Source organism: Bombus affinis, chromosome 9 (assembly GCF_024516045.1).
Source record: "Bombus affinis isolate iyBomAffi1 chromosome 9, iyBomAffi1.2, whole genome shotgun sequence".
NCBI classification, from domain to species: domain Eukaryota; kingdom Metazoa; phylum Arthropoda; class Insecta; order Hymenoptera; family Apidae; genus Bombus; species Bombus affinis.
This window is the reverse complement of record NC_066352.1, coordinates 10156766-10173840: the sequence shown is the minus strand read 5'-3', so window position 1 is coordinate 10173840 and position 17075 is coordinate 10156766. Positions and strand designations below refer to the sequence as shown.

The 17075-nt window shown below is 42.6% G+C and overlaps 1 protein-coding gene across 1 annotated transcript in view; it reads left to right on the top strand.

Moving 5' to 3' along the window:
- LOC126920360 (neuroligin-4, X-linked-like) overlaps positions 1 to 17075 on the top strand; it is a 222763-nt gene that overhangs the window by 194311 nt on the left and 11377 nt on the right. Inside the window, exons 4-7 of the mRNA XM_050730593.1 lie at positions 9224 to 9339; positions 12223 to 12455; positions 15231 to 15443; positions 15644 to 15782. Coding sequence (XP_050586550.1) covers positions 9224 to 9339; positions 12223 to 12455; positions 15231 to 15443; positions 15644 to 15782 — 701 coding nt within the window. The remainder of the gene's footprint in view (positions 1 to 9223; positions 9340 to 12222; positions 12456 to 15230; positions 15444 to 15643; positions 15783 to 17075) is intronic.

The following is a 17075-nucleotide window of genomic DNA, read 5'->3' as shown; positions in this document are numbered from 1 at the left end:
AAAAGAAATCAAATGGTACAGAAAACTTGGCATTCGACTCCTTCTGCGAATTTCTGTTGTAAACGCTTTGACGGTTTACAAAATTGCAGCAAGGAAGAATATAAATATTAGAATATTTAGACAATTATTAGTTGCAAAATTATTAGGGTTGTCTGAAAATACAAAAAATCCTTGTCTTCGAAGGAGTCAGCATAATATCACCGTTCGGAAAAATGATTCCGGAAGAAGCATGCAAACTATGTTATGCAAATAAAAGACGTCGAATGGACCGAACAAAGGCACAAAAGAATTTCAAGAAAACAACAACTTATTGTCCAAATTGTCCCGACCAACCTCAGTTATGTATAGAACGCTTTAAAGTTTTACATTCTAAATAATCTTTTAATAAACCATTTTCGTATTACTTTTATAACAATTCAACAGTTTTATTATTATGGAATATCTTTTCGAATACCTACGACGAATATGGGTTAAGTGGCCTGATCAGAAACTTTGCTGACACCCGAATACGGGTGTCGTGGCAATCAACGTGTTAAAACAGTCAGACTTTCCACGTACGCCTATCTACGAGCGAATAAATTTCTTTGAAACTCGACGCGACCGTATCGACCAAAGAAATTAATAACTAAAACCTGGCGAAAATCATTTCTCAGGTCTTTCGTTGATTAGGGTCGCGTGAGCGGAAACTGGTCGGGGTTGTTTCAGCGTATGGAAGACAAATCGATCCTTCAAGAACGGAGGAAAACAACGAAGTAATCTAACCGGATCCACCTTATCGTTAACTCAACCGGACGATAATTCACTACAGCTGGGAACTGTCAATGGAGATTAGGCCAGCTGATTCTACCCCTAATTGATCACGTCTGGTAAACCACCAGCCCTCCCCTGCTTTCCGGCGACTTCCCCTGTATATGCTCCGGATTAACTTTAATATGCGCATATGGACATGATTGGACCGGCTGCTAGGGAAAATTGGATGGCAAGTTACAATCAATAAGGCGTGATATTCTGGAACTTGGAGTTCTGGTCGTACCCTGTTACGGAAATTCTCCGACCAATATTCCACTTTTTCTTTAATGCCGACTAAACGTTAACGTTTTATAATTTTGACAAAAATTACTTCGAATTACTTCGAATCACGAAAGAAGTAATAATTCGAGAAGAGAACCATCGAACCAAAAATTACTCGGATTATCTTAGCATCGTCCTTGGCGTCAGCTAAAAGACCCGACGAATATTCTGTAAAATATCTCGAACTTTTACTCTTTTGCCACCTGATCTCGATGCAGGATCCCTTCAAATCTTGCTCGAGGCCGATCAACAGGATTTACTTAGCAACCCCTCGATTTCATTCCGTCACGATAATCCTACTGGGACTCGCGTGGCGAAAAAGAGGACGGTAACACTAACAGCAACCAGGTTTATTGCGGCCGGCGTGACGCGCCGCGGGGAAAAGTCGCACGTTCGTCGTCGAGCAGAGCAACGCGCGTCGAGAGGCATTACGAGCGAAAGGCTCGTTTAATGAGTCTACGACCAGCAAATGCCACGCAACGCCGCCATTTGTGACGTAAAATGCGCCGTGCAATTTGCGCTGATGGCATCAGCACCGCCGGCCCGAACGATGAATGACGGCAATTCTGTACAGGAGGATCGCTTTAATGGAAAAAGCGGGCCTCGATTCGCACCACGCTATATTTCCCCTCTTTCTTCCCTTCTTTTCGCCGAGCAAATTTTTCTACGCTCTGATTACAAAATCCCATGGACATCGCTTCGCTCTAATAAAAATTTGTTTGCATTACCATCCACTGGAAAATTGTTTGCCAAGTGCGGCTTTTAAAAAGCAGATATTTGTCGATAGATTAGAGAATCGATAATGGGAATTTTACATGGGACGTAGAAAGAACTCGTTTTACTACGGTTGAAAAAAAATTGTGTGCAAAGTACAGTTGGATTATGAGTTACTGATAAACAAAGCCGGTAAAATTGATTGGTTTAATTAATTGAAAGAGCAGGCTAGCCTACGTATCGTGGAAAGTTATGCATTTCTTTTTTAACTATCCAGACTCAAAGTAGACTGCGTGCTCGACGAATCTCGCCGCTTATCAGAGCGTGGTTTTTATACCGTTCTCTGTGATTTATACGCGGCCACAACGAGAACTCGCGTAATCTTAACGTGCCGCCTGTCACAGGAGTACAACACTCCGAGTACTAGTTCAAAAGAATTCTCGCGCGATTTCATTACTACAATCGATTTACATTAATTTTGCATCGTACAAACGTAATTTATAAATATATATGAGAAGCGATCTACCCGAACGGCATATCTAAATTCTCGCATTGCATTTTTCAAGACATAAAAAAAATGTAGAAAATGCATAATTCTGAACTTATGTTTTCATGAAAACATAGTAATCAGCCAGTTTGATCGCTTTGATAGCGTCGGGTAATTAATTATCTCGAGCATCAACACGGTGAAACTCATTGCGAAGTGTGCCAGCATCTGAATTCAGTTAAGTTCGCTCTCGCTCGACGAAGCTTAGAATTTCTAAAAAAAGAAAAATCTCGCTTGCGATGCTGACAAAAGTATGCAAGGAACTTGGTCGCAATTACTAAAACGCCAGTAGAGAAACATTAGTATTATCCCGGTCGATCGATTCGAAATCGAACCGCTAGCTCCTCTAACCGGTCCTTCTCTGATGGTGTCTAATCCGTAGAGTTTAATCTACGCAAGCAACCGGCTCCGAATGGATAATGTCCGTGGTTAGGAACTCTCTATCAGGTGGCAGGCCAAACAGAATCGCTATCAGCTACGATCCACCAAAGAGGAGATCACACCCTAGTCGACCTCGTTCGTCCACTCTACATAAATACTCGTCCTTGTCTGGGAATCTGCCAGTGTATTTGGTCACCGGTTTCGAACCGTGCAATCGTCGATTGAAAGATCGCTGGAGGATTCGTTGTTCAAGACTTGTTAATCGTTTGAGATTTTCCTGTCGGAGTAGAACGTTATTTCGATTGCCGGCGCTCGATGAAAGTAATCGAGAACTAGAAATTTTACCGATGATGCAGGAACTGTAAATCAAGAGCCATTTTTCAAGAGAGACCAATAACCTTCGTGGTGGTTCCGAGTCTGTGGAATGTATGGTATCAGCGAAGTTGCACGGATGTTGGTCCAATTAATTTTGGTGGTAATCGCGGAGGTAGAAATATCGCTCGGTATTGTTGGATATTGTAGTTCGGTTGTGTATTACGTGTTCGAAGCAAACGAGTCGTAGCTACTGAAAATAGAGATGAAAAATGGTCGATCTCGATGGAATTCTTCTAACTATTTTCTGCCTTGCCGTTTTTATCGTTGCGTCTTTTGTTTCTTCTGCGAAAAGAGAAATCCTTCAACTCGGTGATTCGTTATTCGCCACGCATGCAACCAGGCAATTGGCAAATTAGAATATACGTTGATGCCGGGCAAAATTCGACACCACAAATCATCCATTAAGTCACAGCTCGCTGATTAATCCTTTGGGCTCCATTCGTCTTACTAATAAACTGCCGGCTATGCTGTCTCAGTTTGAATCCACAGGTACAGCACAAGGCGTTCCACGTAGCCATGGAACGTTGTCTGCGTATTCCTTCAAGCTTGATAAATTGCCATCCACGATCTTCTGACCAATTGAAATTCGTAAGCGCGTCTTTTCAAAACCAACCGAACGACCTATTAATTCAAATTTTTGATCTCTGCGCGTTCGTTATGCTTTAGTGCATCTACGCTTATTCGCCCGATGGGTGTCGACCGTCCGTTCTTTGATAACACGAAGTTACCATCATTGGGTGATTTTCGAGTTCTCGTCAAGAACGAAAATACAGTCGCTGTCGAAGCGTTGGAAGAAAAGAATCGCGAGTAAAGGCGTGGATCAAATCGCTTCCCTAACGAGGTCGTTTCGCGTTGTGCCCGTTTCTGACCGTAAGAGGAATCCCTCGCGTCGCCGACGACGAAACGATTTCTTCCTTGGTCGAGTGCCGGCTCGAGAGCAGAGCACTGGCATGGCCAATGAGCGTATTCAATAAAACATGAGAGCTACGAAATCGATGTTATCGGCCCAGTTTCGCTTCTCTCGATTAACCCTTAGCCTGGGGGATCGCTTGAGATGTTGTGCGCGCTAATCACGACTCTTCCGCCGGCTGATATCGATATTTTTCCAATCTGCGATTGCGTTTTCATCTGGACTGTATAATTGGAAAAAATCTGAACGCTTCGATGCGGATGTGAAAAATCCATAGATTGAAAGATTTTAATTAGAACACGCAGCGATAGATGATTTTTCTTTTTATCAGTAATCCGCGCATAAGGAAACTGAGAAAACGTTGAGCAGCCTCACATTGATTAATTGCGATATCCGAGTTTCTCCGCTCTTTTCGTTTGATACCGTCAACGCAACAAAACTCGATCATATTTTTACTCGGCTGAGAAAATCAATACACGCCTACGAAGTCGTCTCTGTGCTGTTCATCCGCCTGTTAGCTTTAACTTAGCGAAAGGCTTTGAATACGAAAACAGAGAACGTTCCAAAAGCTTCAGCTATCTGTATTTAGTAAAAGTAAAATAGAAACGTATGAGAAAAAGAAGGAATATGAAACGCGAGATAACACCAAGTTAACGTGACGGATAGACAACGATCGTTGGGAAAAGTTCGTGTCGCGAGGCCTGCCGCCACTTTCGGACCGGAAAAGACGAGAGAACGGAAGATGCGGCGGAAAAGACAGATCGATATTGCTGTTCGGCTACCCATTACTGTGCTGCGAAATGACGTACAGCTGGTAGCGCAGCAACGGACGCACGTGTGTCTATGCACGCGTGCAACGCAGCCTGTGCATTTATTACCAGCAATCTGGTAACTCGAGGTCTTGGAAGGTACCGCTAATGAATCTGTGTCGGGCAACCGGTATCGAAGCCATCGATTCTTGAATTTCGAATTTCTCAAAATTGCTCAAGATTGCTCAATTGCAAAAGGACTGGAAGCGTAGTTTGATCTCTCTAGGGACGAATTTATAACAACTGGAATAAGATAATTTCTTATTTCCCGATCGTGATACATCGGTAAATGTTATACGCGATAAGCGACGTAACGGGAAACGCGATGAAAAGTCTAAGGTTGTTCTCAGACGATCAATGATACTGTCAATATTCCAAAGCTCTCAACGAAAATGTAGTTTGTCAATAGATATCGATAATATTGTATGGACGATACGTATCGATCCTTTTAGTTGAGAATCTTGAAATATCGACGATACATATCGATGGTCTGAGACTATCTTAGAAAAAGTAACGTTGACATATAGTTATGATTATTAAATTGCATCTTTCGAAGTCATGCTTGAATTAAATAAAAAAGCTGCACATCCACGTACGCGTAATACGTTAGTATTTCTGAAGTGGTAAACTTTTCTCAACGAAAGAACGTTTCGTTATTCTTGATACCAAAATAAAGATAAGCAGCTTAAGGATGCTTCGTATTCGGATACTTTTTATTCATGCAGACCGATTTGCCATTTTTTTACAAGTATAATAACTTACCGTCGTTAGCTGACACGGGTCCCACGGCGCTGTTTACGCTTTGCATATTTTGCTCCGTGACCAATAGATCCCCGGTGTCGTTACCGGAAACGGTATCCTATCAATTAATTCAACAACGCCTTGCAATTACTTCATCCATGGAAACGTATTTAGAAACGTCTCTCGTTCCCCTGGAGAATTTGAAAAAATTCTGAATTCTCAAAAAAAAAAAAAAGAAGAAAAGTGTCGCCCGATCTTGACTCCGTGTTACATCGTCGTTCCGCTCACAGAAAATAAAGTGGCTATCGAGGATCCCTGCGGTGGCCGTGAATCACGGTTCGATTAATAGATACGCAAAGGCGGGAAATGCAACTGGAAAATGCATTTTTCCGGTGCGATGGACGAAAATGAAATCGGGCAAAACGAAGGCTCCCGCGATGCTTACTCGTTCCCTGTCGGCTTCATAGCGAAGGAAACGAAATCGATGAAAACTGCGATCGCCGAGCAGAAACGACTTCCCTAGGAGGTTTCAATACTTTTACAGCGAAGAAGAAGAAGAAAAGAAGAAAGGTAAGGTGAAATACGAACGGGGAACGGTTAATGCGGCGAGAGACCGCGAATATTCACGCTGAAGATTGTATTTATAATCGCGAGAAAAGAGGAAAAACTTGTTCAAGTGGTCGGTTAATTTAAATATCGACCGCATAAACATTCGTACGAGAGAAGAGGACGGTAAGCCGCTTGCAAGTTATGAATATTACCAGCGAACGTAAGCTTCTACTGTCCGACCCCGCGCTGCCCTCTTCTCTGTGCCTCCTCTACCTCCTTGATCCTCTTCTTGATTCCCTCGTAAACTCGACTGGAAAGACATAGTCATCTTCTGCGAAGCACGACGATGCTGACAACTGCCGTGGATGATAAGTTAATAAGCTTTGCCGGAAGCGAACACCAAGCGTGACGTTCAGAAGGAAAAATCGCTGAGGAAAAAACAGCGCGGTGATATTTGGTAATATCTCAAATATATTTGCCATGCGATGCATTCGAGCGAGAATCATTCGAAATTTATAGCTTTCGGAACAGCCATAAGTAGAATGAGTAGAATGAGATCGTAGTCATACGTCGGTTCGTAGCATTTATATTTCATTCGCAGAAACTCCGGACTTCGCGTTGCTTCGTTGTTTGACCGAAATAACGTTACGATAAAAATAGATTGACGCGTGTTCATAGGGAAACGTTGAGAGTAACTGGAAAAATTGAACGCGAAATTTGCAATCACGGTATTATTTCTACGAGTTCAACGCTTTCCACTCGTATCCAGGGACAACGTTCCGAAGAAAAGAGTGTAATTTGAAGTATGCGTGGTAATAGTACGCATTACGGCAAGTCTCGCATTTTTCTGACTTGTGTAGGTTATCAAGATAATGTACGTCAGAGAAATTGCTTATGAAATATCGCAGCAGCCTTTTCTCTATATCCGTGCCCTATGCATTCTACGAATACGAGTAAAACGATGCATCAATTTATATGCGGAACTTAACGTTAATGGTATTGCGATAGAAATGGCACGAAATATTCGGAAAGAACGCGGTAAGAGCATTTCCACGACTTTCGCCAAACTGAAATGATTCGGACATCGTGACTCCTTTTCATACTCCTTAGCGTAAATTCTAAACAAAGATTCATCGAAATGGCATCTAACTCTCTCCGAGTAAATATTAAAATTATGAAATGCAAGTAGCTTTAAGGTCGTAAGCTTCGATCTTCTAGTCTCAATAACGTTTCGGCTCAGTCTACGGTGCAAGTATAATAGTATAAGTGAGCCGTTGGCTGAGACATGCTTCGTTTATTATCCCAGCTGAGAGCAAGTTTTAAAGTGACAAACTCATGGTTGAACAATTCGAGAGACGTACCTCTCAGTGTGTAATATACTTTAAACCGACGGATGTTGAGCTACTCCATCTTACTTGCTGTCCAACGCGGAATGTGCATGTTAATGGGCGAGCTGACAGATTAATTTTCCCGTGAGTGGATACCGTGCAATCATGCTGCGTAATAACACTTTAACGAGTGTTTTTGCAACGGGGCCTATGATCATGCGTTTACATAAAAACTGTTAAAGTTATTTTCTTTTTTTTTTGCAAAATTAAACGTACGGATTGCGAAAGAGATCGCTGTCAAATTTTCGGATGATCATTTCTTCTCCATCGGTGATTCTATGTAAACATGGAAATTTGAGGCTACAAATTAACAGCGATAACGAGTCATTTATGTAGATGCATCTATGTATGTCGTACTTATAACTGGCTGACTTGGACAGCACTGTATACAGAAACGCACTTAGTTGGAGAAACCGTCAGTCAGCGATTGTCTCGTCTGAGTGACACATACGGAGACAGCCAAGGGATAGACCGTTTGAATCGGCTGAAACACGAACATCGGTGCTAGTTGTAGCTAATGGATCAACGCACTTGAGGAGATGATAAGTGTCGTATTCGTGCAAGATTCTCGAACGCGTATCGACAGCCTTCATCGTTATAGAGTCATTCACGTGGACGTACGTCACCGACGATGACATCCCGATCATTGCTCGGTTCATCGATACGATTGACGAAACCAATTTGTTACGTATCTCCGACTACCTACGCTTTCCCCTTTTCTTCGCTCGCTGGTCGTTGTAAAATCTATTTCTCAGCCGTGGACGAAACACAGAGATCGAAAGGACGACAGAAAACCGCAGGCGTCGCGAATTCATCAGAGTATCCAGCGACAAAATCTCCGAGGTCGAATCCTTTGCTCCCCGATACGAAGATTAACGACTCCCAAGTTTCCGATTAAACTCAGCCAGCTGATTACGAGGGAGAAGCAGCTTTTGTCTACCGAGTAGCGAAACAACGTTATCTCGATTCTCTAACGAAGCCAGCCGAAACCGCGATAACCGGTTGCTTGAAAACATGTATCGAGTCCACGCGAAACCCTGCTGCTTCTCTCGAAACGTAGCATCGTTGGATCTATCCCGAGATAATGATGTACCTTGGCGAACTGTCGCGATAATGTTACTCGGCGAACACCGTCTTACCGATACGAAGATTAACGACGGTTAAGATTTAAGTAACTTCCATGAGAAATCCTGTTTTATGGATATCAAGGTCGATAAAATCATATCGCGTTCGCGAAACGCGATATTACAGTACACATCGTATTTCCCTTAGATCCACGTTCGCAGAGAGTCGAAATGAGATTTCGAAATTTCTCCAATTCAATTTTATTTCGTCGATGATTTATGATAGCGGAAAGGCAGGAAACCGACGAAGCTGTTTGGCAAGCAAAGATCCGCGAGGCTAAGGGTTTTCTCGCCCAGCCATTTAGGATCATATTTTTAAACTGCTACACGTGCTGCTTTCATGCCAAGCGACCAGATCAATTCGCGGCAATGCAAGGATGAAGTCTACGTTGGCTAAATCGCTCCATCTTTTTCGCGATAATAACTTAATGAAAAAAAATCGCTACTTTTAAGACTTATCCGTACGTTAATTTTTGTTACATTAATTTTAATCGCGTTCAAAGCGTTTCTTGTTTCGATGGTCCGACGGAAAGGATCGAAATTACGGACTGGCAATAGTAGTTGTACGTACGCAAGATGGATAACCATCGGTCATTACTTTTTAATTGTTGCAGGCTTGCTGTTTCATCGCAGCGTTCTAATGTCTGGTAGCGCGCTTTCACCATGGGCGCTAGTGAGAGGAGCTGCAAATTACGCTCTGCAAGTTGCCAAACATCTAAATTGCTCGTGGGTGAGTATTGCTCGGAGTGCATTACATTAAGGTCTCCGGTTCGGCGACAACTCCGAAGCAAATAAACCGCCGTCAGACATTCCCCGCGAGGGAACAATTCTCGCTCTCCTTCCCTCCTACTCTTCCTCAATACTTTCGTACATACGATACCGACAACCGTATTAGTTTTCATGTTGCAAGAAATTCTTCGCTATCTAAAACCGAGTAGTAGTCCACCCGATTAAAAATTATGTTTGAAACAGGAAGGAAGAGAACTTTTAACTTAAAAATCAGCCAGGGAAGCCTATACTGAAGCGTGTACGAGGGTAGAACCGTATATCATGCTTATACTTCAGAGCATTTGGCATAAGGAAGAAAATGTCGTAAAAAAAAGGAGGATCGGAAAATATCGCATGTACTAATGGCGATTAGAACGACGCATAAAAGGGAGCGAGGGAACAATGTAAAAAATGAGAATCGAAAAGAAAAGCGAGATGCGATGACGATACAGATACACGAAGAATAACACACACTTTGCCGGAAAATACTGAACCGGACGTCGGACATTATTTTCGATCGCGTATCGCCGGTGGTTTAATTGTATTGGACGGTAGGGGATATTTTCGTATCGCGATGCGTTGGCTACGTTAAAACGCGAAACGCGCTGCAACTCCCGATGGGGTTGTTGCACGATGTCCGCCGCACATATTAGCTTAATTGAAACGCATCGTTAATATAATTGCTAGTGCGTAACTAACGGATGTAAAAACATCGCGTTCTTGCCGGTTTCGTTTGATACTTTAATTTATGTACGACCGTGTTACGTTTCCGCGTTATGCTTCCGTGTCGCGCTAATATCCACTCGAGCCGCATTTCCGAAATGGAACTAAAGTTGCTAAACTAAAGTAAAGGCTTCACGAAAACTTGTTAAACGAAGAATAGTTCGCAGAACGTTTACCGAAACTGGGCATCGATTTTTTAGCTTGTCAAATGATCCATGAAACTTCGTTTATTTGAAATTCATCCATTGAAATTGAACGAGGCTGAAATTTTAGTGACTGAACTGAACTATTGCTTTATTTCGCTAAATCTCCATTGTATACGAACCGTTTATCCCTGGGGATTCTGTCAAACGGAATGCCGTAATGGTTTAATCGGAGCGTTTAGAAAGTTCCCTATGAATATAAATACATATGGCAAATACCGTCATATCCGATGCACAAAGTGTCTGGCTATGCACCATCCCTTTTCACTTAGACCGTATTCTATCCACTGCCACGATTCCAAGTTTGCGAATGGAATAATCAAACGCTGAGCTTTGCTACCCTCTGCAACAATTGCAACGAATAGAAATGCAGCTGTAGAGGAATATACATGGTAGGAGAAAGAATCTCGATTTCATCGTGGAACGTCGAGAGGCAATACCAAATGCGCCACGGCTACTCGTAGCCACTTCTCTATTCCCCGGCGAAACACGTTCTAGATAGGCTAAACAGATCCTCGATTTGCAGCCGATTGAAAATAACGATTAAACGCGAAATCGGGGTAAGAGCGTCCCAATTGTTTCCCAAACCAACTCTTCTTCCTCTACAGCCGCTATTTCCCGTTGTTCCCGTCGAGTGGTGAAAATAAAAACAAAAAAAGAAAAAAAAATAGGGACAGACCGAACGAAATGGAAAACGATACGGGATTATGTTATGCGAGCCGATAGCCGCGGTCCAGTCAGAATTGATTGAATTTGTTGCGGGCGAAAAATGACGAAATTAATTTCGTATCGGATTTGGAGAGCCTGCGGGCTGATGTTCGATTAGAAATATAGCGAACGGCGATCATCGGCGTTTCGTTGTGCACTCGAATTCGGATCGATTCTCGCGATTTTTAATGCGAGAGACGCTTCGCGGATGAAGCCACGAATATCTCGAATGAGATTGAACGTTATCGTCGAATCGAAGATAAGTGGCTTCGCCACTTTACGTAGAAACGTATCAATTCCGAAGATCGAAATGTCGATCAAAAATTTATCCTTGGCGAAAATTTACTTGGAAAATTATAACGCTAAATCTGATGAAATCCTGTTCGATCTTTTACGTCGGTTGGCCGAGATCGAACGTACACGAGAAAAAGGTAGAACCTATCGGTCTAATTTTACGGTTTAGCTGCGCGAGAATCTGTGCTAGGGCTGCAGGCGAGAGGAAACCAATCACGGAGCGAGAAACCAGGCCGCGATGTGCTTCAACCCCCAAAAATTCCCCGGCGAAATTGTCAAACCTTCCGTCTCCTCCTGCCGTCCACCCTCGTGCTCCGTTCGTTCGAAAATTGGAAACTCCTCCGCGAAGTCGACGCTTCCGACCAGCACTCCAACATATTAAGGCGTCGATTAAATTCGTTAAATCAACGAATCGATGCTCTCGCGCAAGATCGACGAACCTGCAGGGGGTGCAATTTGTTCATCCCCCCAAATTTCCTCGACACAGCAGCTCGGTCGACGTTCGATTGTGGCTAGCCTACGTCTGTCGAGAGCAGGATTTCCAAAGGCGATTACAGGGCCGGTCACTAAAGCAATTCATTTGCGTGCGACCAAATTAAAGCGAATCGGTGCATCGTCATTGCGTTCCGCTCAGTGGAACTCGCGTTTACCAATCGCCGATTCACCTCTTCTCGAGGTACCGCAACATCGATCTGATCTTTGTGACAATGTTACCTATTGTTTAACGTAATTATCGCTTCCTTTTTCTTGTTTTGTTTTTTTGCTTTTTTTCGTTGGTTACATATTTACTCGCGAGCCTACCTATTCTTTACGACTTGTCTTCGTCACCGCACGTGTAGCACCTATAAACGAGATTCCTCGTACTCATCGCACGAGTATAGGTACTTTCCCTATTAAAAATTTGCTTGTTTGTTCAGGCCGCAGGTGATCCCCAGGCATTGCTGAAATGCCTGAGAGAGGTGCCGCTGAACGCGCTGGTTTCGGTCCCCGTAAAAGGGTTGGAATTCGCGCCCGCTTTCGGACCCAGCATAGACGGCGTGGTGATCGATCCAGGCGATCCTGACGATCAGGATTTCACTCTACAAGTGGACACGATCAATACGTTGAACAACATCTTGATGCGGAAGGACGTCGTATCGAAACTCTCAAGGTACTTCCGGCTTCGGTCCTTCTTCATTTCCTCCTATTTTCCCTCGCGTTTTCCTCCATTTCGTCCTGTATATTCGAATATCCTAGAATTTTATCTAATTTTCCGTTGCAAACGGCTGAATATTAATCGCGAAGAACAAGAAAATTGTCGAAGAAATAAAAACTCAGCGATGGTAAATATTCTAGAAATGATAAGGTGTTTCATAGCTTTACGGTGAATTTCGTTTGCAATTGTCCGGTAAACACGCGAAAATCTTCTTCTGGCATTTCACTACGATTTCTCGATCTACCCCGAAATTCATGGAGCGTACGCCTGTTTGGTTTCATCGTGAATTTCAACTTATCCCGCATAATCGTGGATACGTCCATGGTATATAACATGTTGCAGGTAGGAATGGAACAAAACAGCGGTCTCGTTACGTGGCTAAACGGAGCATGCTAACTAACCGGGAAGATCCACAGGAAAAAGCGGCGACTCTCTCTTATTCGGCACGTGAAATGTGGCCAACAAGTACGACTCGTCTTTCCAGACTCTCCTATTTTCCCTCCCCTGTATTCCCAGTTCTTGCTCGCACGTGCTTCACTTTCCTCCTTCCCTTTTTCCGTCCCACTCGTTTTATCTTGCGACGTTTCACTGTCTTGTCAAATCTTTTGCCGCTTTTTATTTTCCCTCTTTCCCTTGATCACTCTCTCGCCGACACCGTGCTCTTCCTTTTTCCTTTTACCTCGAACCTTTTACCTTCCCTGTTTTGCCGTCACTAGCCTGTTCTTTATTCGATTCTTCCCCGAGATATTACAACTCCAACGACACTGCGTTTTTGATTTCGTTAATTGCATCGTCATTCGTCCTAGCAGACACTTGTTATTAGTTTGAATCAAAAGACGACAATTCGAGCCTCCTTTTCACTTTCCTTCCTCTTTCCTTCTCTCTTTTATCGCTTTATCATTCCTCTACCCTTTTGTGCTTGACCGCCGTCCATTTTTTTTAAACTCGGTTTCTTAATTTCCGCTCAAATCGTTCGTATTCATTTTCCGCTGCGATTGTTCCCACTCATGAACCACTGTTTTGCTTTTAATCGTTTTACACTTGCGGCGAACACGTATACGCGCAGCACTTTTAATTACTCGAGTTTCCTTTTAGAAGTTTTCGTTGTTGCGGCCGGACGACAAGGTACGTCTCCTTTGTCCCATCGTTCCCTGACGAGGTCGCCTATCCGAAACGCAATTCCGTTTGTTGGAGTAATTTAACAATTGCGACGTTTAGCCAGCCAACGCGGCGAGCAACGATTCGAGTGTTTATAGAGCGGTGTATCGTCGTGGAAAAATGTTTTTGCCCGTCGCGCTCAACGAGAAGAGAACGGAGTCGCGCAAAGACTTCCGACGATGAATAACGAAACGGCTAAACGTCGAGCGGGACATAATTTTATGAGCATTGGCTGGTAGAAACGAAAAGGTAGTTGTTTTTAATTTCCAAGGAAAAAATCATTAACATGAAACAACCAGAGGGACAGCAAAAAAGCTCGACGAGCGTATTCAAGCACGGTATATTAACGTTTTGTGGTCGTATTGAGCTAAAATGTGTACTGTAGCGATGAGAATTAATTTTCATTTAGACTTGAAAAGGAGAATCTTTTGGCGTTCTAAAATAATATGCGAGCAGAGAACTGTTAGACACGGAACAATTCCGAAATCGTTGAATTACCCTCATCAACTAGCTCTCTACGTTTCGTTCTTTGTCGCGATCGGTCTTTGTTTCCCTTTGTCGTCGCGATTCTTTCGAACGTTCGTGCGTTTCGTGCTTTCACTCGTGTTCCATTCTCGATCCATTCTCGATCGGAGCAGTAGCCTTTCGCTGCAACGCCTTTAGCCCAGCGATAAATAAATGGTCTTGCGGAGGTTCTGCGCTATCAGACGCGTAACGATAACGTTAAAGGGAATGGAAATCGTTGAAACGAGCCGCGTTTCTTCCCGCCGACGTTCCTGTGAGTATCGCTGAATGTCCCGGTTCGCTGAGAGCGCCGAGTTAATTTGTCTCGAATAGAGAGACTCTTTCGCTTTCCATCTGTCTATCTATTTCTATTACCTTCTTTCATCGGGTGAACATTGGACGAAGAATCAGGAGGAATGGAACAGCTGAACCGTGTGTGTAATTATGTTACGGTTAATGAAGAAGACGATGGAGCGTCAACAAAGGCGCGTTCCATTTCTACGTCATGTACATATACACACGTGCACTCTGTTCTTACGAACGTATTAAATTTCTAAGAATTTTTCTTTTACCGTAGTACGAGGAATATACTTGCCTTGTCAATTACAGTTAATGAGATCGACGCTTTTGATTAATTTAACGAACAGGACGTCGTCCGTCTTTTTTATTTTGTAAATGTAATATGTGAAATGTGAAAAAAATAAATAACAGATAAATAAATATAGAAACGACTATAATAAGTCTGATCAATAATACGGCATTCAGACGTTTTCCATGACATTTTCGCAGTATTTTACTCGATAATTAGCCAGAATAGAATCACGATGTAGATATTCCCGTATTTGATATATCCTCCGTGTAATATTTGTTTCATCGTTCGTGTTCGAAATGATACGTAAATATGAATAATCCCGGTATAATGAGGCAAAACTATTTACATCATTATGATCTGTCAATGAAATGCCATTAAACTCTGTAATTAATACAGCAAACAATGTCACTTGCCCAAGCTTCGCCAGTAAAAAACGGCTCAAACAGTTTCACATTGATTTACCATTTACATTCCAGATACGATCTGATGATCGGCGTTGTCCGGTCGGAGGCGTATTTCGCTTTAACGGCGGATGACGCGCAGTACGGGATCGAGGCTGACAGAAGAACAAAAATTCTACGCGAGTTTGTACGTAACACGTACACGTATCATCAAGCAGAGATCTTGGCGACGATAATCAACGAGTATACCGACTGGGAACGACCTGTTCAACATCCAGTGAACATAAAGTGAGCGCAAAGATTAAACTATGTGTTTTCTCGCAAGCAGTTTCTAGGAAAATTCAAATACTCCTGTAAAACGCAACTTGCATCATTCTCAATGCACGTGATTTTAGCCGATCCGTTCGAATTTTTCTTTTCCTTGTTTTCCAAACTCCTATTTTCGAGTCACGGCTGAATGAGAGTATTTTTTCCTTTTTGCGTTCCAGAGACGAAACCTTGGAAGCTTTAGGAGATGCCAACACCGTGGCACCGGCTACGAGAACAGCAGACCTTCACAGTCAATCCCATCGAAACTCTTACCTGTACGTGTTCGATTATCAGACAAAGTTCGGCGATTATCCTCAGGTACGTTTGCAACGATTCAGCTTTGCTAACAAAACGTGTAAGCGAGTTAAAAAGTTCTTGGAAGTAACGATAACCGCGAAATGATCCATAATGCAATCAGGGAGGCAGTCATTAACCCACATCTCGTATATTTTATTACTAACGATGATACATTACGCCATTTCTTCGCATATTCACCGTGCCTCCTCGTTCATTCAAATTTAAATCCCATTCTTCAGGCCGCGCATCCGTTTCCACCATGACGTTTCGTAGTTTAGCGGTGCAAAATGAAAGGCGCTTTCCATTGCCGGAGTACGAAGCGTGAAACTAGAAAAATTGCGTTTCGCGTGGCAAACGGAATCGTTGATCGATAAATCCTGTTTATGGAGGATCGATCAAACTGGTTCCTTCGATGAAAATTCTTTTTCGTTAAGTCGAACGTTCTTCGGCGCTGCTCATCTCGCGCATTTGCGCGTAAAATATTCTACGGTGAATTAATGACAGAGCAACAAACAAGAGATTATACCTGATAAACGCGTTAATTTATAATTTGAGAAGCACCGGAGACACGTTTCAAGGAATTTTACACGGCTTTGCATCGTATTTTGAAACGGCGAACGTCACGAATTTTCCCTTTGTAATGGTGGTTTTGCGTTTCTCTGGGAGAGTTCGTTCATTATCGTAAACATAAGCTCGACAGACGTATTGTAAACGAGGTAAAATGTATTCTTCTGTTTAAATTGGGCAATACTTTCCTGATATATTTCTTCGCGTTGACGGACGTCGTAAAATCACAGCAAGACAAACGAAATCCCAGTCTTTTTATTTCACGCGAGAACAAACCAACAAACCAAAACTGGAAACTAAAAATGAAAATAAATGAATGACGTCGCCGCCAAATTGATTCAATGAAAATGTAAATATAATATCCAAGAAATTCGTATGAAATATTTTAACATCGTTAAAACCTTTGTAGTGTAAAATTATTCAGTTGCAAAATTCACCGTGAAAATTAACAATATCTTTTTGGGGCCTTTTACAAAACCCTTTTATAATACACTCCTTCTCAATAGAGTGAAATAGGTCGTTAAAATTAACTTGGCCCAGCATTTATACATTTCGCAGCGTGCCAAAGCTTTTACATTTTTTACGCCATGTAGATAGTTATTTTTCAAACTTGTCTAATTACGAAAATAATTTCTCCTTGCATTAATCGGACCAGGATTCATTAACAAAGCCGGTTGTAATTGGTTGTTTCTTGCCCATGGAAAAATAATCGTTAGTCGGCAGCTCGATGTTCCACTTCGAAAACGA